Source organism: Branchiostoma floridae, chromosome 3, assembly GCF_000003815.2.
Source record: "Branchiostoma floridae strain S238N-H82 chromosome 3, Bfl_VNyyK, whole genome shotgun sequence".
Taxonomy (NCBI): Eukaryota; Metazoa; Chordata; class Leptocardii; order Amphioxiformes; family Branchiostomatidae; genus Branchiostoma; species Branchiostoma floridae.
In genome coordinates, this window is record NC_049981.1 from 30,400,386 (window position 1) to 30,424,262 (window position 23,877).

At 41.5% G+C, this 23,877-nt stretch overlaps 2 protein-coding genes across 2 annotated transcripts; one reads left to right on the forward strand and one right to left on the reverse strand.

The window, feature by feature from the left end:
- On the forward strand, positions 1 to 11,325 carry LOC118411481 (U4/U6.U5 tri-snRNP-associated protein 2-like). The gene is made up of 16 exons (XM_035813769.1): positions 1 to 171; positions 409 to 472; positions 809 to 903; positions 1,352 to 1,488; positions 2,918 to 3,174; positions 3,645 to 3,766; positions 4,333 to 4,410; positions 4,550 to 4,617; positions 4,834 to 4,864; positions 5,400 to 5,423; positions 6,022 to 6,164; positions 6,855 to 6,935; positions 7,287 to 7,348; positions 8,017 to 8,164; positions 8,872 to 8,958; positions 9,648 to 11,325. Exons 1-16 carry the CDS (start codon positions 108 to 110, stop codon positions 9,702 to 9,704), a joined length of 1,518 nt encoding a protein of 505 aa, XP_035669662.1. The 5' UTR covers positions 1 to 107; the 3' UTR covers positions 9,705 to 11,325.
- LOC118411474 (pre-mRNA-splicing factor RBM22-like) lies at positions 10,615 to 23,856 on the reverse strand. Its single transcript, XM_035813754.1, has 11 exons — positions 23,678 to 23,856; positions 23,207 to 23,260; positions 22,849 to 22,878; positions 22,466 to 22,598; positions 21,319 to 21,419; positions 15,518 to 15,690; positions 14,902 to 15,102; positions 14,297 to 14,452; positions 13,654 to 13,745; positions 12,836 to 12,988; positions 10,615 to 11,785 (listed from the first exon to the last, which is right to left on the reverse strand). The coding sequence occupies exons 1-11, from the start codon at positions 23,729 to 23,731 to the stop codon at positions 11,568 to 11,570; spliced, it is 1,365 nt and encodes a 454-aa protein (XP_035669647.1). The 5' UTR covers positions 23,732 to 23,856; the 3' UTR covers positions 10,615 to 11,567.
- Between the last annotated feature and the right edge of the window lie 21 nt (positions 23,857 to 23,877).

A 23,877-nucleotide genomic window follows, 5' to 3' on the forward strand; every position in this document is an offset into this window, starting at 1 on the left:
CAAAAAATATATATATTTAGCTTGAGTAGTTTTGTTTGATTGTTACGTTTCTCTGTTTTCTCTATCAGCCTTCTCTATTTTTTTTCTTTGATGCAGTCTTGGTGAAAATGGCGGCCGCCGTGAAAAGAAAATATTCTGACTCTTCAGAAGACGAGGAAAACGAGCCTACACGTACGTCTTTTTGTGCCTTTATGCATTGCATTTATTTAGAGTATAAACAAAGTTTCTGTCCTCACTGCAAGGTGGTGAACAGTTGCATTCTAATCGTAGTTTTGCGTAGAGTATGGCATTGATGATGGGGAGGGGGGCGCTCCACTCGACGTTTGGGAACGGCAAAATGGCCAAACAAATTTATTTGATCAGGGGAAGAAACTGTAATATTTAACCTTCCCATCTTTCTACCCACAGGTAGGGTCCGTGGAGGGAGTGATGCAAGAAGTCGGCACTGCCCCTATCTGGACACCATCAACAGGTCAGCTATTGTTTTACATATCATCAATCATATCACATGTGTTAACTTTTATGCCCACATGTCCATGAATGTGTTATTTTTAGAAAAAATTCGAATCAAAGTTGAACTAATTTTCAAATGTCTGTATGAAAGATTGTTTCTTTGTCCAGTGAAACAGTGGCCATGTTACGCAGACCAGGTTTACTCTAAATGTTCTTGTTGTGTGTTTTCATTGAGATGTTTTGTGACAGTATACATTGAGAAAGATATGAAATGAAGTGCATGTTTTGTTCAGAATGTATTGCACCATGTATCAAATATTAGTGTTTCACTGATAAATGATATGTTTGTTTCCAGGAGTCTACTTGACTTTGACTTTGAGAAGCTGTGTTCTGTCTCCCTGTCCCACCTGAATGTTTACGCCTGCCTGGTCTGTGGCAAATACTTCCAAGGTAAGTTTCGGGTCTTCTTCTTCTTTTGTTTTGCTCAGCCTTCTAAAAATGTGATTATTAGCAGTTTGTGCATCTCTTAGTTACCATAGACAATAAGGAACATACATGTTGGTAACTGATTTTGTGTATGACTATGTGCAAAGGACAAGTGTGTTAGTGATACATGCATCTGTGTTTGAGGAGAGCCACTCTTCGAGCATGTAAAAGAACCCACCACACAAAAGATTAGGGGTTCGTCCTGGTGTGAGTGGAATAGAAAATTATTTCCGGATATGCAGCTTGTTCTCTCTAAGACAATACTGATGTGTTATGCCAAGGAGCTTTCATCAATGTTGGTGAAAGCTTCTTGGCAATGCCAAGAGGTGGTTAACTGGGTATGCAATAACTTAAGATAACTCAAGAAGATAATGGAATTAAAGAATTTGTTGTTCATAATATTTTTCCCCAGGACGAGGCCGGAAGTCTCATGCCTACACCCACAGTGTTCAGGTAGACCATCATGTCTTCCTGAACCTTCACACGCTCAAGTTCTACTGCCTACCTGACAATTACGAGGTCATTGACTCCTCCCTGGATGACATCAAGGTATGATATGTGTGTTGTAAGCCATTTTTAGGTTAGGCAAGACTGTGTCTGCATTGTCTGCTTTGCAACTCACCACATCTGGTCCAAATTCCATGGAGCCAGCAGCCAGATTCACGTCTGGGTGTGTACATGAATTGAAAAGAATTGAATCACAATGTCCTTTCATCAGAGGGGCACCTATGAGTAAAGCTGGCAGCCCCTTGTAGGAGGTAGCTTTAGGTGTTATAGTATTCTGATTTTCTGGATTGCCTTGATTGAATATACCAATTGAGAAATTCCCAGTGCATTTGATGTTTGAACAGGATTTCCTTGTTTACAGCCTCCCCAAAGTATGTTATATAGCCTTTAGGTGTTGCCCTACGTACATCTAGTATGTTGATTACACTCATGGTCATGTACCCTTCTCTGTAGTATGTGTTGAATCCAATGTTCACGACGGACCACATCCAACAGTTACACGGGTCCTCCAAGCTGAGAATGTAGTAGAATGTAGCTAGGAGAATGGTATGTTGAGAACACTCATGTATGTACCCTTCTCTGCAGTATGTGCTGAATCCGACGTTCAAGACAGAACACATCCAACAGTTACACGGGTCCTCCAAGCTGAGAATGTAGTAGAATGTAGGAGATGTATGTTGAGTACACTCATGTATGTACCCTTCTCTGCAGTATGTGTTAAATCCGACATTCAAGACGGAGCACATCCAGCAGCCAGACGGGTCCTCTTCAGCTGTGTTGTATGGGCTTTGGGTGTGGCTGTGCATGCTCTACATGTAGGAGAATGGTGTGTTGATTACACTCATGATCATGTATTTACCATTCCCTTCAGTATGTGCTGAATCCTACAATACATTCAAGATGGACCACATCCCAACAGCTACATGGTTCCTCCAAGTTGTCGCGTGCGTACGACAGCACCATGTACCTGCCGGGCAAATACACAAGATATTATTATTACTGAGTGTGAGTGTGATTATTACACTCATGATCATGTATGTACCCTTCCCTGTAGTATGTGCTGAATCCGACATTCAAGACGGACCACATCCAGCAGCTAGACGGTTCCTCCAAGCTTTCCCGCGCGTACGACAGCACCATGTACCTGCCTGGCAAATACACAAGATATTATTACACTCACATGATCATGACTTTACCCTTCCCTTCAGTATGTGCTGAATCCGACGTTCAAGATGGACCACATTCCAACAGTTACACGGGTCCTCCAAGCTGAGAATGTAGTAGAATGTATCTAGGAGAATGGTATATTGGGTACACTCATGATTACGTATGTACCCTTCCCTGCAGTATGACGGTTCCTCCAAGCTGTCCCGCGCGTACGACAGCACCATGTACCTGCCGGGCAAATACACAAGATATTACTAGTATTACATTCATGTTCATGTACATGTGTATGTACCCTTCCCTACAGTATGTGCTGAATCCAACGTTCAAGACGGACCACATCCAGCAGCTGGACGGTTCCTCCAAGCTGTCCCGTGCGTACGACAGCACCATGTACCTGCCGGGGATCGTGGGGCTCAACAACATCAAGGCCAACGACTACTGTAACGTGGTCCTGCAGGCCCTGTCACACGTCAGCCCCCTCAGGGACTACTTCCTGCAGGAGGAGAACTACAAGGACATCAAGCGCCCACCCGGGGACATCATGTTCCTTATTGTACAGAGGTAATGCGTGTTCAGTTGCAAAGATGCAGAAAATAGAGGTACAGTACTACAGGTACGGTTTTGGTTCAGAGGATCAGATTCAGAACCTTAACCTAGTTGTTTTTGAAAACTTGTGAAGGGGTGATACTCAAAACAATAGTTTGCTACAAATTTTGCTACAAATGTATCTGTTTGGTGGAGTATCTTCATGTGAACCAGGCTAACTACCTCTGTTAACCTAGACCAAGTTTGGTAAAAATGACTATCAACTCTCCTCTACTTTACTATTGTTAATTTCCTGGACCCAAAACACATCTGCCACCATAGTATAGGTAAAAATCTCATTTTCCTGTTTGGCTCAGATTCGAAAGGTCCTAAGCCTCTTCAGCTAATCTGTCTAATTGTGTGCATAAAAAACACACTATGCACAAATATGCAGACATTTGCACATTGATTTCCAATAAGAACCGTAAATTTTTCTATTTTTGTAGGTTTGGTGAGCTGATGAGGAAGCTGTGGAACCCTCGGAACTTTAAGGCGCACGTCAGCCCCCACGAGATGCTGCAGGCCGTGGTGCTCTGCAGCAAGAAGAGGTTCCAGATCACAGAGCAAGGTGAGACCACAACATGGTGTCAGAAGTGGGATGTACTAAGATGGAGTTGGGTTTGTTTTGTTACTGTGTTTGATAATGAGATGCTGCAGCAGGCCGTGGTGCTCTGCAGCAAGAAAAGGTTCCAGATCACAGAGCAAGGTGAGAGAGGACTGCGATAAACGGAGTGCTTAAAGATGGAGATGTATATGTTATATATTCAGGTGTTTTTTTAGAAAACAATGGGGACACAATGTACCCTGGTTGCGCTTAGTGGCTACAGGTTTTTCCAGAGCCCCTAGCCACATGCCCTGTAAATCGTATAAGCCGGCCCGGGGAATTACTCCCCTGGCTGGCTAACGCTGTTCTCTGACAACCAGTGTAGCCACGAGGCAGCTTATGTTTAGATCACATTTTTAAACCGGGGTCCTGCCTGGCAGTATGTGGGAACAGAAAGTAGGATTCACAGGTGTTTTCTAAACCCCTTTCCCAGCTTTTGATCATATGCGACCTCAAGATCTGCTTGGAGATTAACAAATATGTAGCTCATTGTGAGATACTATCAATATTGTTCTCTTCCACTGTTTCAGGTGACCCGATAGACTTCCTGTCTTGGTTCCTGAACGCCATGCATGCCTCCATGGGTGGCAACAAGAAAGTCATGTCAAGTAAGTTTTGAACTGTTGCTGTGTAAACTTGCTTTTTGAATATTGCAATTTCTTCATTTCTGCCCAATTTTGATCTATTATATTTCATAAGTACACAGTGTGTGGTGCATGGAGGACTTAAACTAATATTCCATTGCAGGTTCAGTCGGCAAGGTGTTCCGTGGAACAATGAAGATTTATTCCAGACAACTCATCACTAAAGATGACGTAAGTTCCTTGCACAAGTATAAAGATATTATGAAGGCATTTTCTCTATGTACAAACTTAGCTTACATGTATTTAAGGATTTGTAGGAATGCTTTTCCCTTTTGGGTCAGTGCTGCTGATACAACTACCGGTAGTCTTTATATATTATATTATTTGTAGTGACTTAATGGTGAATATGCAGATGATTGATGACAAAATGCTTGTTATTTCTTCCAGACTGGAGAGACCAACATTTCTGAGGGGAAAGGTTAGTGCATATTTTTTGCCATGTTTTTTTGTTGTTGTCTTGCTTGTCCATTTAATGTATAGCCTCATCATATACAAGTGGTCATGTTGGCCAGTTGGTCCTTATACAGAGGTGATAACTTGTACAGGTTTGACTGTATTTCATGGGATTAATCAACATAAAGTGACAATCACAAATTGTCATCTTAAAACTATAGAATGGGTATTGAGAGTTTGCATGGCCCAGACTGAAGATAGAAAACTTTACACCTTACTGTGTGTATTTTCCTCTCAATTGTTTTTTTTTTTAATTCTGGCATACATTTGTATAATCAGACCACTTTAGTTTTGGATTAGCTGATCTTCTTTAGATCTCAATGAACAAAAATGATTAAAGGGATGGAGAATATTGTCAATTTTCTAGAATTGTTCTGTTCTTACACTGTCAAAAGCTGCTTAAGTTAAAGGATTCGTCAAAAAGAGCTGATTTCATCCTTTTACCCTTTTGCAGTGATTTGTTCATGAAAATAATTTTGTCTCATTGTGTTGTGTTCTAGAAAAAGAAGCTGAAAAAGGGCCAGGTTTGTAGAGGAACAATGTCTGTTCTTTGCCTCCACTAGCAAAAGGAATGAGTGTTTTGTTTGCTGTGCAAGAGATAGACTAACAAAGACTAACAGTAACACCATAACCAAATCAAAGAGTAATTTATGTAAAGGACTGTAGCATCTTAACCCACTGTGTGACAATGTTCAAGCCTGTCACAGTTAGAGCTGTCTCCACGACCCGTCCCTCCATTTGGGACAGAAATTTACTTGTTACAACGTAATCTTCGCCCTGATCATATCTCTTTAGTAATTTTGCTAACATTATGACATTTGCACAGGTCGACCATCAGCTTACTAATAAATGATATGATAATCTTTATTGCATGTTCATGCCCATAGGCTAAATGCACAAATGACCACAAGTGTTCTGATAGATGAGAAGAAAACAAAAAACAACTAAACTTCTACTGTAATTTTAAACTAGACTAATGGAAAATGATCTAAAATATCATGTATTTCTATGGGAAACATCATATTACTATGATCGTTAATAGCTACATGTAATATTTTCTTCTTTGTTTTTGAAACACACAGAGATATATTGACACACTGTAAAATTCCTGTCTATTTTTAGAAACCGTGACGACCTCGCCCTTCATGTACCTGACCCTTGACCTCCCCCCTCCACCGCTGTTCCAGGATGAGTACGAACAGAACATCATTCCGCAGGTGCCGCTCGCCAACCTGCTGGCCAAGTTCAACGGAGAAGCCGAGAAGGTTTGTTTGTTTGTTTGTTCTAGTTTGCTCCTATGGTATGATATGTCATACCAGTACTAGCAGAACATCATTCCGCAGGAGCCGCTCGCCAATCTGCTCGCCAAGTTCAACGGCGAAGCCGAGGTTTGTTTCTTCTTCATACCCAGTAAACCGCCTTTAGGCCATGTTGATTTGACCCAAAAACTATCACAGCAAGTTGCAAACATAGGGCTCCTACACTGTGATTTGGGTCCCTATTCTGTGATTCATCCATAGAAGGGGACCTTTCTGCTATTTTGTAACAATGGCAAAAATGTTGGCTTTATTTCACGAAATATGGGCCCTCAGAATGCATGAAATGGTGTTCCTTCGGCGGTGTTCTGGATTTAAAGATTTTCAGTGGTACGATTCCTACAGTAGTACAGTGCATAGGGGATCCAAATCGTAGAGGCGCTAGGCCCTTATGCTGAAAAGGCCTGGCAAGAACACTGTCACAAGCCCGTTATGTGTATCTTTAGATACGCATGTAACTGCAGAAAGTCCACTGACAAATATCTAATACAATTAACAGGATTCTACTATCATCTGACTTCATGTTTTCTACTAGAATAGTGTGTAATGCAGCATAATATCAGATCAAATTCAAACATAGCATGAAAGTTAGCATTTTGTATCCTTGTCATGACATGAATGTCTGTCCTCTGCACCCAGGAATACAAGTCTTACAAAGACTCCACCTTGAAGAGGTTTGAGCTGACCAGGCTGCCTCCCTATCTCATCCTCTATGTGAAGGTAAGGGGTATTCCTAGTTTAATCAATGAAGTTTAGACATCGTTGAAATTAGGTGGTGACAAATTTTAGGTAGTCCTTACACTCGCTACCTTAAAAAAAAAATGTAAGCGTATCAAGTGTAATGGTACCCAGGCTATGTATACAATGTACCTGAAACATCAGACCATTTCCAAAAAACATCCAGTTACTTGAGTAAACGTTTTCCTGAGTATTTCTATCTTAAATTTTTAAGCACAACCAAAAGTAGTAAGAGAGTGTGAATAAGATGACAACTACATTTTGTGACTTGTCATAATGAAACATTGATTTTAAAAAATCTATATCAGACTGGTATTTTTTTTCTTTTCCCAGCGTTTCACCAAGAACAACTTCTATGTGGAGAAAAATCCAACCATTGTCACCTTCCCTGTCAAGTAAGTGCAGTACTTTTGGTATAGTTGTACTTTTTTACTTTCAGAATGCCGCAGTATGTATGTATACATCTATCATTATCTTTCATTTATTGTGGTGCAGCAAGGATGTCTCTCTCTGCTTCTTGGGATGGCAAAAATTTCACCTCACCCAAAAAATTTTAACTTCATGACATTAAAATGTATTAGTTAACAGTAAAAATTGACAACATGGGCTCCCAAACAACGGATGAGACAGAAAAATTCAGAGCTGGAGACAGTCCTGGTGTGCAGCTTCTTGAATTAGTTCTGCAACGATATGATGCATACAGTTAACTCAGCACTCACACTCACTCACTATCCGATTTAGCGTCCATTATTCCCTGTCTTCCAGGGGTTGGACGTTGTGAGAAGTTGTTTGGTTCTGATAGCTGCTCTCCATCCACCTCAGTCAAGGGAGTCGGCTTTTTACAAGTCTAATATCTTCATTGACACTGTCTACCCATCTCCTCTTGAGGCGTCCACATGGGTTCTGGCCCACTACAGATTAATTCATTACTTTTCTTGGCCAGTTGTTGTGGGTCAGTCTTTGCACATGGCCATCCCAGCAGAGTCTGTCATAGCACAAGATGTCATGAAGGCTGTGTAAATCTAGCCTACATCTAGGCTGATCACATTTCTCTTTATCTCAGGAACATTGATCTGAGAGAATACCTGTCCAAGGACCCAGAGATCCAGAAGAAGCATCCCAACACGACCTATGACCTGATCGCCAACATCGTTCACGATGGGCTGCCTGGGGCCGGCAAGGGGACGTACAGAGTTCACATCTACCACAAGGTGTAGTGGCATTGTATTACTAGTTATTTGTTTATTAAAAATCACCACACAGGTGGAAGGGGCGAGGAAACAGGTGTTGGCACCTTTGCTCAGTCCTCGCCTCAACATAAAAATACAATGGATACAGATTAAAAACGACATAATCAATCACAGGGACTACTGAGCCCTTCCATCCTGGCAGGAGGCGCACTTACATGTACATGCTGTAGACCAGGTACATAGTGAGATATTTGTCGTCTCTACTAGACTGACTACGCTTGCTATTATAGGGAGAATAAATTGCCAGGAGGGTTTTGCTACCAGAGGAGTTGGTCAGCTGGGAGGGGAAACAAGAACCTAAGCGAGGACTGACTCCCCTGGCCAATTTTCCGATTTTTTTGCCGAATTCTACAATCCCTGTACCCTCGTAGGAAGGTCTGGTGGAGGCTAAGATATTTGTGGCAGTTTCTTGTTTGCTGTTTTTGAAGTAATCTCTCCACTACAAAATTGTACACTCAAACAATGCAAATATCAGTACTTATGCCACTAATGGAAATCTGGTTTACCATCTCCTGAATAGTATTCAGCCATATCAAGTATTATTCAATGAACAGAGATATTTGTACAAAATATGTACCTCCTTCTCATGTTGACGTGTTTGACATTGAATCTTACAAAGCATACTTGCAGCCATTGGTGTCAAAAGCACTATTTTTTCCACCCTGCAGGGTTCCGGCCAGTGGTATGAGATGCAGGACCTCCATGTAGCCGACATCCTGCCTCAGATGATCACCCTGTCAGAGTCTTACATTCAGGTAGGATTTTACTCTGTCGTGCGTGAAAAAGACATGTGCCCTGTTGAAGAAATGGTTAGATTTTGGGCCCCCTGGCGGCTTTTTTAAGGCCTGCAGCAGAATTTTGTATAGATTTGAGTTGATGGTAATGCTAATATGTGAATGACAATAATGTAACTTTCAAGGCTTTGACTGTGATGTGACATTCATTGTTTTGTTTTTGTATCCTTTTTCTATACATCGTAGTAATAGTATGATTGGTACCTGGTATTATCTTTATGAGCCGCTTATCAAAGCATCCAAAGTATTATCTGTAATGATGCTAATATTCAGGCTCCTTTTGAACTTTGTTTTTAGAAAGATAGCTATTATACGTGGGACATAAGATGACATACTTTTTTTAGGTTTGTGCCTTCCATCAGCTTTCTTTGGAACTGCAGGGGCATTTCAATTGCAGAATTAGAAAGAGGATAAGTCAGGAAGGGATGAATGAACTTTCATTATTTTTTTTACCTGTTGGTAACTTTGATGGTATTTAATGTAAATAATAGATAGTAAATGTATTTCGAATACGGAAAATAGAACTTGATTTATGCAATTAATGGTGAAAATCCATTTGCAATACATTTGTATATTTATTGTGCTAAATGACAGGAAATTCATAACTAGTCATTACATGACATGTTTAACATGTTTTTGTTTTCTTGTAGATATGGGAGCTGAGGAAAGACCAGCCATCAGACACAGACATCACTGTAGACTCCTGATAACACCGTGCTGACATTTTTATAGATAAACTGCTATAATTCATGATTCAGACTCTCCGATTGGCTGGGAAGGCACAAATTACTATAATCTCATTGGTTACAAATGGAGTAATCATGGTACGCGAAGCAGCTCTCTGGGGCCTTTTTTCGGCTGATGATACACTTTTGCTGGCCATTTCTTTTTGTACTGGGTCACTGATTGACAGCCGTCGCTGACTCATTGGCCCCGTAGAGCCTGCGTTAGAACCGGGCTTTAAAGCAAAATCAAAAAAGAGGGGCCAATGGATCAGCGACGGCCGGCAGGCAATCAGTGACCCAGTACAAAAATAAATGGCCAGTAAAAGTGTATTATAAGCCGAAAGAAGGCCCCAGAGGCTAGGTACGCGGCTGATAAGAGTTGACTAGGGGTGGGTACTGGTACAGTAAATGCAGGTCCAGACCTGAACCTGAGAATCTGTAGTAGTAATGTACTGAAGTAAATGTAGAAGTGTGTGGATTTTTTTATTTGAACTAAATAGCTATCTCCTAACATTGTATTATTTTAAGTTCCCAGAAAGGTTAACGTTACATACTTATTAATAGAGAAAACTGTTGAGCACACTAATATCAATGATAAGTTATGAAAATAAACACATGGAAGTTGTGAATTTGTTCTGTGATGTTTTTAAGTGAGTTCTTTTGACTATACACAGTGAATACATCCTTGATTTATTCCTTACAGTCTACATTGTACAAAACTGCAGTTTCTTTCGAGACTGGTTAAAATACCACTTCCTTTTAATAGTATTCATCTACTGTTTGTGTATAGCAACAACAACCCTAAAGTTTAATAAATTTACTATGGACAGGAATTTTTACTTCAGTCCCCACAGTTTCGTTCTGGTTTGAGAAATAAGAAGCACATCAGAGTCCACTATACTATCATTCTAATATATGCAATTCTACATGTATGTACTCAGCCATATGTTGCATTATCAACACAAATACAGCTCATAACCTAAAGTAAATGTTTAAGAGCAAATCCCACCAATACACATGAATTGCTAAAATGAGCATAGCCAACAGTCACAGAACATTTAAGTCTACGAAAAAATGTGTTAACATGCTGTTTTCATGTATAAGCTCCCTTGCTCTTGATTCTTCATCATTTACCAAAATGCATGTTAAAATTTAAAGTAACAAAATGCTAGATGTAGGAATGTACTTACTGGTTGCAAGCACACTATTTGATGCATGTGAACTTACAAAACTGCAATACTATAAAATGCTACTGTAAATGCAGAAATGTTCGCGGTGGATAAATGTTCGCGGTTTTCGCGGTGACCACTTTACCGCGAACTTAAATCCACCGCGAACATTTTTCGATAATGGTATTAGACTGCATTCTATGGTGTTACCGCAAACTTAAATCCACCGCGAAAAGTCCCTTTTCCCGCTACCGCGAAATTAAATCCCCGCGAACTTAAATGCATTTACAGTATCTTACAGGGTACTTGCACAACCTGCCATACTGGATAGTTTAACTAGAAGTTTCCAGGTACATCTGAATTGTTTATATAATCACAGTCATGTGCAGAGTACTATAAATCTTGAGTTGGTGAGTCTTATTTTTGCGGTAGCCTCACAACACTGCAAATAAGTTCCAGTGTATCACTTATCTACTGTACTACAGAAATGTTTCAACCGCAAACTTAGAACATTGTGACAACCTCCTTTTGTCGTCTCCATAAAAATAGAAGAGTTTACAGTATTCAGATACATACATATGCAAATCTGTAGGTCTTACTCTTCTGGACTCAACCAACCAGTTATCGGTAGTATGAAAAGTCCATAGCCAACCCCCTGTTGTGATCCTATTGGGAGCTAGTTCTTGGGAGGGGGCTGGGTGGGTGCAGGGGGTTGCTGTGCCTGCGACCCCATCCGCTGGGGGTCCTGTGAGGGGTAGTGGATGGGGGCGGGGCCGCGCATGGGTGGTGGCGGACCCTGGCCCTGCGGCATCATGGGAGGCGGCTGGAAGCCGGGCGGCCGGAGTCCGGGAGGCGGTCCTCTGAAACCGGGCATCAACCCGCGAGGCGGCATTCCTGCGGGAAAGGAGACACGCTAGTTTAGAATCTAAAGGTTTTGGGTTCAAACCCCTTGTAAGCCCCAACGTTGTTGTCGTTGGAAAAGGTCTTTACACCTATTTCCACTCTCAACTTAGGTACCAACCTTTGGTTAAGGATGTCCTCTCTGACGAGACGTAAAACTGAGCTCCCACATTTAACCAGCAACTAACCAACAACTTAAGCACTTTAAAATTCCCACCACCAGAATCATACCTTGCAATCTCACAACATAAACATCTTTTTCACCGAAATGCCTTCCAATACATGTACTTCATAATATTAGTAGAGTGTGTAGTCCAGTGTTGTTGACCCTTGAGTCACCCTGCCTTTGGACCAAGAAGTCCTGACTTCGAATCCCGACTGTGACACTCATACGACATGCACACTACTGAAAAGGGCTGCAGTCCTTTTTAATAGGAAGGGACGTTAAGTCTTGGTTCACTGTTGTCAACAGAGCAAGGAGAATTTCCACGAGTAAAAGATGCACCTGTGCATACTGTACATAGTAGGGCTGGGTATCGGTACAGCGTACCGGTACAAAACCGGTTTTTTTCTTATTGGACCGGTCCAGAAAAACCGGACCTGAAAAAATTAGGTGGACCGAATGTTGGACCGATTAGAAAATTAACACATTATTTTATCAAGCATTCACACGTTTTGGCGCTTGCAGGTGGAAGAAAATAACGAGTGAAGTAGAGTAGAGTTTATAGTAATTTCTACCAAGTTTTACAGCCAATCGTACAGGTGCAATTAGCGTTGTAGGATTTTAAAACGCCAGTGTAAGTCTAATACTCCACCAAACAGATTTCTTTGTAGTGAAATGGACCATTGGTATGAGTCATACTGCATCAGGTTCAGGTCCGGACCTGGACCTGATCCTCTGGACCTGAACCGGACCTGAATTTTCTGTACCGGTACCCACCCCTAGTACATAGCATCTGTCTTCTCTGTCTTGACCAACTAAAGATTGGAAGCTCATCTGTTCATTGAGTCCATATGAGCAAAACTTTTTACAACATATCATACCGGGTGGTGCCATTCCTGGCGGCAAGGGGGGTGGCATGCCCAGCGGAGGGGGTGGCAGCATCTGGCCGGAGCTGTGAGGGGGTTGTGGCTGGGGGGGTAGGTTGAAATAGTTGGGTGTTGACCCTGTCATCTCACCAGGGGGTAGTGGCAGAGCTGGAAAAGATTTGAAATGGTTATGGAATTTGCATCTCATCACATTAAAAAATTGTACATATAAATACATAACACTGTAAACTTGGAGGGACCATAAACCGTGTACATGGTGATATGGAGTCTATTTTTCTTTCACATTAAATCAACATTTCAGCAATGAAATGAGTATACCGGCTCTTCTGCCCCAACCAGGGTCCTGGCAGTGCACGGCAAAAAAGCAAGGAAGGATTTCAAGAGTCAAGATTTGAGTTCACTCATAATCTGCTATGAAATAGGTTGTGTCCGGAGTTGTGTCTCAAGTTGGGTGCAGAGATATTAGAGTAGTACTCCAGTGCTCGAAATGCCCACTTGCAAATGCAACAAATATTTTGCTTGGTGTAAATTAATTTCACACACAGGTTGCACACTGCACAACCTGAAATTTAGCAGTTGGAACACCGCTTTTCCTCCGCCTAAGTGCATAAGATTTTGTACTTGTTTCTTGATTAAATAAAACATAAGCAGTTACATGTAACTGGAATAAATGATAATGGATAAGTAGCTGATTTGAAGAAAGTAATACCTTGGGTGTGGGGCAACCTTACATGTTGATGGCGCAACCTCACTTTTGCCTTACTATTCTGAGCAGCCTGGCTGAAAAAAAGTATTTTGAGCACTGTACTCACCCCCGGGTAGCCCCGGCACTGGTGCCAGGCTCATGTCCAGCTCTGAGTGTTCCAGCTTCTTGTCCTTCCCCTGCGCCTGAGAACGACCCCATCTGTGGTGGAACGAACAGGAGTCAGGTTTTTTTTTCTAACGAGGGAAAGAGAGACCTTGCACCCCCATGTTCTAACAATTCACCTCCTTACCTTGGGGAGCAGATACTCTGACAAGCATAAAATCAAGATTGACCAGGGATGCTACTAGGTCATATGTGGCCACACTCACACTTTAAAAATTCATTGAGACGTGGGCACAGTCTTCAACTGTGACTCGTGATGTGACATCAAATGCACGTTGAAGTGTGGAGCCCTTGGCTGTACTGTGAAATACAGACCGGTCGGAACACTGATATCGAACATAAATACGGACCAGGCATGATTGACCAGAAATACAACATTCTCCCCTCAGGATACCTTAGAATGCATCATTTAAAATTCTTGAAAACTCTGCACCATGGAAGGTGGATGCATTGCCCCCAGACCCCCTACAATAGTCACTACTATATCACTTACTGCGACTCACCAAGAAATTTGGACACCCTTTATGCCAGCTTAAAGCCTGGGAACATAACATTTTTCTCTGGCCAATACAAGAGCGGTAGCTTACCTGACACTGAGCCGGCGCCCGTTGATGATGAGTTTGTTGAAGGTTCTCTCCGCTGCCATCTCTGCCGCCGGCCGTGACGTGAACTGGATAAACGCACACTGTTGCCTAGCAACCATCGTTATCGACCTGATCTCACCAAACTGGTAAAAATGATCCCTGTAAAAAGAGAATAAATGATTTTACCTCTGAGTGATAAGGAAAGTCTAGGGTTGGGTTTAGTGCCAACATGCTATTATTTGTTGTGACAATTACACTCAATTTCAACAAATGTAGTGGTACTTAACTAGCATTTCCTTGTGTAATATGATGTGAAAAAAATATTGAAATGTCCCTCAAAAATGACAACAAAATGCTTATTACACGTGATCTATAGTATGAAAACTAAGTCCCCCATGGGTACCCCCAGGAAGCCAACTTTTCACCTTATATTTTTAAAATCTCACCATAGAGAGGCCAAGACCCCCTGACAAATCATCCCCCTGATTGGCGACTTTAATACCTTGCTGTTACCATTATGCTAAGATAAAATCAGAACTAGAATCCTTAAGTCCTTGTCACTGCTATAAAAATATTCATGGCTAGGAAAAAAAAACCTGAGTACCTACCTAAGATCCTGTTCAGTGATCTTATCCCCCAGCCCCCCTATGTACAGAGTTGTAATGGAACGGTCCTCTGGCGGCTTCAGAGACGGCATGTTGTCGTATCTCTTTAGCAGTTTGTTAGCCACAGGGTCGTTGACCCCATAGTAGCGGTCCTTGATGTTCTGGTCTGCCAGAGGGTCGTCCGGATCTGTTGGCTTCTCGTGCCTGAAAAAAAAAGTTGATAAAATGTTATTCTGGCAATATTGAATGACAGTCTGTAGAATTCTTCATCTACTTTGCAAATTAAATTTGAATCCAGGTACTTCTTCTTACTCAGTCCTATATAAAGTTTTGTCATCACTGTTTATGTTATGCTCTATAAAACAATTCCTATCGAATTGGTTCGATCTTGTTTCAGAGTGTCAATGAAGGTTAGACATCCAGGTAATACGATATGCCAAAAAGCAGTTACTCAAGCAACTGGATATGATTTTGGAAACAGTGAGACATTTAAGATAGCATCCACTATCTTTCATCAGTGATGATCATTTAGGAGCAATACCTTTTGCAGTATTTTTCAGACCTCAAATCAACCCTTTGATGCCTTAGCTATGACAACAACAAAAAATGATGCGATTACCTGTAGGGACACTCCTCTCCCCTCTTACATTCACCTTTGACCCAGAAGGAGCAGATGTGGGGACGGTTCCTCTTGTAGTACGGCGTGGTCCGGGCCAACTTCAGCAGCATGTCGCTGGGTGCCTGGGCCTTACCCAACGTGCCCACGGCTTTGGAGCCGTCTGTGTTGGCAATCTGTTGGGTGGGACAGAGTTTTGTTAATGTGAGACACAAGCAAAATACAGTGATAATAAGCTACATGTGCGTGTATTCCTCGCCCATTCCTCATTAACTGGGAAAATTGGAGGTAGAAAATTGTAAAAAATAAAGTTGTCCAAAACGCTTACCTGCTGGTATGAACTTGTTACCACTTATATCGACTATCTTTTGCTATTTTTGTCTGGTGCTAACACGCTTAATTTTGGAGATATTTGATTTTTAGTAGGCCATGTCATCTTTCCTACAATTTCGTAATAAAGAGCATATTACTACACAGAGAAATGTTCCAGCAAGTAATAGTGGATTAACAACAGCCAAATTAGCGAATTTTCCAACCCAAAACCTTCAAATTACACGCCAATGAGAAATATTTAACCGCCGTGTCATTTGTTTCGGAATAATCATCAAAATTACTAGCTATTAAGTTTGCTACATTTGTATAAAAGTAAATAAATGATTTTTTTTTTTCTGATATGAAGACAAACCGTTTAATACTCCTTAATTTTCACCCTGTAGGATGGGATAAGAGCGATAGAATATATTTATGAAAATGGTTGGAAGCAGGCGATATCTATTCTACAGGTAAATTCCAATGAACTGTGGTAACGTAAATTACAGAATCTCTAACATTTGGAGGAAAGCCGAATAGTGTACATACTGGCTCTATTTGAACTGATCAGGTTATGTTCGTCTATAATGCTGGACCTCTTATCTTCATGTTGCTAACTCAGAGTAGCAAAAAAGTGTATCTCTGTTATCCGGAATACCCGTATAATCTTGTTCGTCCTATACCCACCCGGACTCTGCGGAAAGACACCCAAGATATGCAAGGTCTCTATCTTGGCGGGGTCTATTTACATACATGCTAAGTAACAAAGGATTCACGCAATCACACGCTCTAGGTCAGAACCGCTTCGTCCTCGCGTCCTTTAATCAAGTCTTTGGGAATAGCAGGACATGATGCGATGGCAAAATGCACCAGATGGACTGGGCCTTTCTAGCACAAGCTTTCGATATTGGAAAGACAACAAACTAAACACCAATTATCGCACTTCTTATAAAACATTTTTTAATGTCAGGACAATCTTTGTTCGTGGAACAAACACAATGTCACATCAATATAGAATGAATGTGCTACCTAACAAAATGTCCATCCATACACCTTATATCGTGTGGTTCAATAATACCGGCAGAAAGAACTGTGTAATATGTGTATAACAAGGCTTTTGTTGATGAGCAAGGCTATAAACAACATTATCATATAGCCATGCGCCGCGGACCAATCAGAAGGCCCCGTTCCACGTTGGTTATGACGCCGTAACACGTAGATCCAGGCCAGGCAGGTGGGTTTCGCTCCTCTGATTGGTCAGAATGAATCGACACCGGCACCGGTGTCGATTTGCATCGACACTGGCACCAGTGTCGATGCTCATAAAACCACCTCGTTCGCTTCGCTCACATCGGTGGTTTTATTCGGTGGTTATAGCATAGGACCAGGCGTTATGACACCATATACACCTCGGGGCGGGTCATTAACCCTTAAGTGAATTTTCCAAAAGAGAGCTGCATGTGTAAAGGCAGTCTGTTCTACAGTTATCCTGGCAGCCTGTCCCTTTATACTAATGCCACATGATTACATGACAAGCCTGACGTTATATAGATCTTGACTTTATAGAGTGGGATTGGTTTCACAAATAGCTTTCTGCCTTGAACCATGTGTCTGTCCATGTAAAACAATTCTGTGCATCAATTCTGTGCAGTCACGACTGGTTGAAAGAGTAGTTTGCTTCTAATTAACAAGATTTCCAACCTAAACAAGCAAAGGTGAAAACTTCGGAACATCTAATGATAGTGAAGTCTTAACTTAAGTTAGCTATTAACTTCTGCAGCCCATATGCTTTTGATCATGGAGCTTATAACTCAATGACAAGTCCTCAATGTAGGTAACGTGGCGCTAGCGTAAATAGTGTCGCTGATTTACCGCCGTCTGTACGTAAAGGGGTCCACTGTGTAAAACGAGAAATATTTCTGTGACACGAATCTTGACTACATTGACCTTCATAATTAGCTGATCATAATCTCTGTTGCTATTTAAGACAAACATGCTTGAAACGTACCTTACTTCATCAGTCAGTGTTGAGCATGAATTTCTGTCATTCCAGTCGTGTGATCTTCAAAAAACGCGCGAAAATGACGACAAACTTGGACGCGTCTAGTTTGACAACAGGGGTTTATTTTGGTTCAGTCCAACCCAATATACATTTATTCAACTTGGTACTATACATTCCGTGTAATGTTGATTATTGAAGCATCAGATATCAATATAAACACCCGCATCTTTCCAAGTTGGTGCATGTCAGGTTTATCATTTGAACATCGTTCCTGTAACAGTGGGGTTCTAGCGCTGCCAAACTGACCACGCCAACAGCTCTTGAGCTTTTAGTGTTGTGGTTAGCACGTTGGATTTGTGATCCGGCTGCCCGAGTTCGACGCAGGTTCGAATCCCGCGAGTCGGGATGTTGTTTATTTCAGTTCTTACTCGCCCCTATGAATTTCTACAATGGTTCCTACGCCGGCCCTGTGAGTAACAGGCTAGTATGTGCCACACAGGGATGTCGATCTCGGAGATTCGAGGACGAATCTTGAAAAGAAAAGGGGGAGTAGTGTAACAGTGGTGTTCAAGGACTGCTAAACCGAAGACGCCTAATGGCTTAAGCCTTTTGGCCGAACGGTTTGCACGTTCGATTTGTGATCCGGCTGCCCGGGTTCGGCGCGGGTTCGAATCCCGGGAGTTGGGATGTTGTTTCTTTCTGTTCTTACTCGCCCCTCATATTTCTACATTCCTATGAGAAATGAAAAGTCCCAGCATCGTAAAATTCACTGAAACAGGAACATATAAACAGACTGCATTGTGACTCTATGGCGAGCCAAGCCCACCTACAGTAACATTACAGCAGATAATACGTCTTTGGTTGATGTGCTCTTGCTGAACATCGGATGACATGTTGAAGAAAAAAAATGGTAACGTAAATTATATGGTAACGTAAATTATATTTATGCTTTTAATGATAAATAAAATTTTAACAAACAGCTCTGGAAAGATTAACTCTGCAGGCAATTACTTATCTGGGAGCATTCTTTCCTATGAGTACAAAAGTAATGATCTTTCTATAATTCTAAGGGACTTATTATGGTAACGTAAATTATATCAAAAAAGTGACAAACGGCCTGAGATTGGCGGTTATAGTCATGTTTCCAACATTCGTGTTTTATGTGTTCTGTCATTTGTTTATTACGCAACACCACTGTTTAGCAGATAAAACAGTGAAAACATTATCGGAAAATGTCTTTTCGTAAGCGAATTACGCCCAACAGAAGTTCGGTAACGTAAATTATACAAAAGTTGGCGACAAGAATAAAACGGCATCTGACGTAAAAAGGTTGTCTGCTGGACAAGTTCATCAACACGTGACAAGCCGGCCTAAGTGGTTGATGTAAATTATGACTGAAAATTTAAAGAACTAATGTATTTTCATTATCAGAATGCCACGATATTCACCTTTATAGCATTTCCGACACGTGTTTTTAGCGTGTTTCTAAGCAAAACCTTACCCGGGACGACCAAAAGGCAACTAACAATGGTGGGAAAACATTGCTTAGCATATTACTATCATGTACTTGTAACGGAAAAGGGCAAAATACGTAGTCATTGTGTCTTTAAAGAAAACTGTGGCCCGCTGCTTATGTGCGACAGCAATTTGCCCCTTTAACGAGGAATGGGCGTCCTGTGCCTGGGCCTTCCCTAACTGGCCAAAAGCTTTGGAGCCGTCTGTGTTGGCTATCTGTTGGTTAGGACAGAGTTTTGTTAATGTAAGGCACAAACGGAGTACATGTGCATGTATGGGGCGCCTGGGCCTTTCCCAACGTGCCCACGGCTTTGGAGCCGTCTGTGTTGGCTATCTGTTGGGCGGGACAGAGTTTTGTTAATGTAAATGATAAAGGGCGCTGGAGAGCTGCCATCAAGCCCCCTCATCTACATGCAAGCACGTCTAACCCCCACAGGATAGGGAACAACAGAGTGATGATAAACCGGATAGTGAATGAGTGAAGGCACAAGCCACAAGCACAAAGTACAGTGATTAGCTACATGTGCATGTACGTAGGGCATGGGCCTTCCCCAACGTGCCCAGGGCTTTGCAGCCGTCTGTGTTAGCTATCTGTTGGGTGGGACAGAGTGTTGTTAATGTGAGACACAAGCATAGTACAGTGATAAGCTACAAGTGTGTGTATGGGGGGGGGGGGGGCCTAGCTCTAAATGTTATTCAGTAGATTTCTAGCGAGGTCAACGCCCATGAAGCCGGTTCTTTCAAATGCGGAGTAACCAATTAACACCAGACCGGTGGCACGCGAGGGTCAGGGAGGAATGTTTCCCACCTATTGTCCGTCGATTACTAGCTGTTAAATACCGTCAATACATTACAAAGGAAATCTTTCTAGGGATTTCTTTAGTTTGCAGCATGTATTTTTGTGAGCTGGTCCTTGAAATACTGGTAATATATAGAATAGAAGTACGGACTGAAGAATCAACTTACTACAGCCGTTGCACATGGGTCTTTAGAGACGTCTTTTTACCTTATTACAAGATCCAAGTTGTGAGTTGTAGAACTACGTGCTGTTTTTACTATATATTTTACAGAAATAACAACAATGTAAAATGTGACACATGTTACATTAGCCCAAAACTTTACACACATCATTGCAAAATGCATGCATGATAGCATGCCATATTATGACCGTGTACTATTTAGTACATCTACTGGCTCAACATAGGTAAGTATACAACTTCTTAGGAAATATGGATACAGTACATTTGATTATAACAATACAAGTGCTAATACTAACTTATCGGTGACCTCTTTATAACGAGGCCATACAGCCGTCTCATCACAAAAGTACCTGTGACTTATGGCGGAAGAGAAGGGTCTACTGTACTTTTAATTCTACTAAATTCAATAATTCAATAAAATCACATTGATCATTTATCTGTGTCCATTCTTAGGGCTAACCCAAGTCACTTCCTCGTCACAATTTTTACACGTTGTGGAGGCTTCTGTAGCTTCTTGACACAAACATAGTTCGACGTTCCACAGTTGTCGCAACGGGCGCGTAGCGACCGCTCCATTAGCGCGAGCGCAGTACCATTGAAAGTGTAAAACTTCATCTCTACAGTACAGTCCCTCCGCTTTTTGATCATCCAACTTTCAAAGTTAATTATATTCAAGCTGATCGATCTAGACGTACGGAAGAACTCAAATGCGCTTGGATTGAGTGTAGGACATTTACATGAAACTAGATGGCTACAAGAGGTGCAATTAGCCCGTAACTAGGCTGCCATTGGTCTTCCCTAGCTGGCCCACAGCTTTGGAACTGTCTGTGTTGGCTATCTGTTGGATGGGACAGAATTTTGTTCATGAAAGGCACAAGCAAAGTACAGTGATTAGCTACATGTGCATGTATGAACATGTATGAACCTCACTCTCCATATTGAGTGTAGTACAAGTTAGTGTAATGTAGAACGTGTACAGTACATGTACAGGTACATACCTCCCTCTCCATGTTCTGAGTGTAGTACTCCTTGTTGACATCAGACTTGGGGACATCGTCCTTCAGCTGCAAGGCACGATCACGAACCTCCACTGGCAAACCTGTACAACATGGGCATGAGTGTTGATTAACTAGCTGCTACTGGAAGACCCACAAGCCACATAGATGTTATAGTCTAACTAAGATGTACTAATATTGCTGACAAGTTTGTCTGAAGTTATTACAGTGCTGAAAACTAACTAAAAAACCTACCCAAACCAATTCAACCAATATGCAAGATAATAGTTACTCAAGCAACTAGATAGATTTTGAAAGCAACCAGACGTTTCAGGTAGCATCCTCTACCTTTTATTGGTGACTTAATAAATGGACTGGTCTAAAGCTGAATGATGTTCCTGATACTCCTGATCTCCAACTGCATCTCTTCAGGGTCACTAACGAAAACCACTGGATAGTAGTTGAAACATCTGACCGTTTCCAAAAACATATCCAGTTGCTTGAGTAACCACTTTTTGGCATGTCTTATTACCAGGATATCTAACCTACATCAACGTACAACCTTGTAAATGTATCCTCAACCTGCATGTACACCCCGGATGCGAAACATTCAACAACGATTCAACCAATACAGGCTTTGCATTTGACGTCACCTGCACCATGTTGGATTACAACGTACGTCTGTAAACCACACAAGGATGCACTGTTTAATTACCTGCAAACATGATCGTTGGAGGATTAAAATTATAATAAGTATGATGTCAATGAAAAGCCTGTATAGCACTGAAGCCCAGGGATAAACAAGTCCACTAGCCCTATTGTCCAGGGCAAGTGAAATTGCTGTTCGGGCAAGTGCATGTCCTACTTCACTTGTCCGATCGGGCAAGTAAGATTTTTCCATTGATTTTAGTGCAATTTTGATATACTTGTTACCTTTTACAGTCATGACATCAAGCAATTGTCTACAGAGAATTCCATTGCTGGAAGTGAAAATGCATATACCAGTAACAGTGACATTTGAATTTTGGGCAAGTGAAAAATTGGTTCGGGCAAGTACATTTTTTATGTGCTTGCCCGATAGGACAAGTGGATTTTAGAAAACTTGTTCAACCCTGAAGCCACTTTACTGTCAGCAGCCCCAGACACCCACCATACTCCAGGTCCAGCAGGCAGGTCTGACAGACGTTCTTCAGTTTGCTGCACGTCTGACACACCTCCGTCTTCTTAAACCTCATCCTCGCTCCCGGACACCACCGGAACACTGTGAAGGGGCGCTGGCAGATCTGTGGGAGGCAAGGAACAGACAAATCTGTTAAAGCCATAGTTCCATTCCCCTCCCTCTATTTGAGGCTCTAATTGAGTACTAGAAGAGTATGACACAATGACCAACTTCAGCTTGCAGGGCAATTGTCAGTTGGAGTTGATCAATCAGACTGGTGATCTTAAAAACTTTTTGAAAAATCAAGCTAGTGTTAGTGAAATTTTCAATTCAATACCCAATTTTTAAACAATGTACTAAAGAAGTTCACATACCTTGCATTCTTTTCCAAATTTCTCCTTTGTCTGCAGAAGTGGAAGAGATATTTCAGAATTCAATCATGAATGTGTCTGTTCTTGTAAATTGTAATACTTTCAATAGCATTCAATATAGTTTTATTATTGTTGGTAAAAACAGCTATCTATACATGTACAAATCTAGTGATATCATTTCTAAATGTTTGATCAATTTTGATTGAACTACTAGTATATCATTTTGGACAGTTTTACTTAACGGGTTTGTGGTTCGGCTTCATTCAAATTAGACTGAGTAACTTAAGTCGTAAGTATAATTTCTCCAAGCAGATGTTGCGAAGACTAAATCTTTATGTTGTGGATCATTCAAGTTACTTACCATCCGTATGTAAGGGTTATCTCCTAAGCATGTCTGGCACAGAATTGGGAACTCCTGGAGGTGGAAAGAAATCGCAAACACGTCAGGAAAGAAATAACCTTGTTCTATCGTCGTTTCAGACAGCATGCGTCTGGAAAATTTCACTAATTACTCTTCCAAATATTCCTTATCTGAGTGAAATCCAAGGAAACCACTTAGATATCTACATCATTATTTATAAATTATTCTATGGATTATTTTCTGGCAGTGTAATCAAAGAGGTTGAAGCAACCTCCTTGAGTTATAAGGCATAATTTTTGCAACATGCGATTTTGTGAGACAGTGAAGCTTGGCGTGCGTGACTGCTCTAAAACATAGGCCACTCCACGACGCTTGCCCCAGTTGAAGCCAAAATAACCACAGGAATAGATACCCTGGTACTTAAACTATGGATTACTGTACTTGAAAATGTTTCACGAGACTTAAACTTACCGAATCTTCCCAGTTTTGCCGGTTGTATGTGTTTGCACCCAAGGAAGTCGCCATCTTGATGACGCCAGGCCTAGCAAACCAGGCTTGGGCTTGCGCAGTAGGGACCTTCGTAACTTATAACCTTTGACCCAAGGCAAGTAACACAGCAAAGATTTCGGCCAAAATTTTGCAAATTTCTAAATATTTTAGTATGTTCTTTA

Coding starts and splice junctions, on each gene's coding strand:
- LOC118411481 (XM_035813769.1), top strand. CDS start 108: ATGGCGGCCGCCGTGAAAAGAAAATATTCTGACTCTTCAGAAGACGAG. Junction 473..808: donor TATCTGGACACCATCAACAG/GTCAGCTATTGT, acceptor GTTTGTTTCCAG/GAGTCTACTTGACTTTGACT. Junction 8,959..9,647: donor TGTCAGAGTCTTACATTCAG/GTAGGATTTTAC, acceptor GTTTTCTTGTAG/ATATGGGAGCTGAGGAAAGA.
- LOC118411474 (XM_035813754.1), bottom strand. CDS start 23,731: ATGGCGACTTCCTTGGGTGCAAACACATACAACCGGCAAAACTGGGAA. Junction 23,261..23,677: donor GGCAAAACTGGGAAGATTCG/GTAAGTTTAAGT, acceptor TTCCACCTCCAG/GAGTTCCCAATTCTGTGCCA. Junction 21,420..22,465: donor CCTGCTGGACCTGGAGTATG/GTGGGTGTCTGG, acceptor CATGTTGTACAG/GTTTGCCAGTGGAGGTTCGT.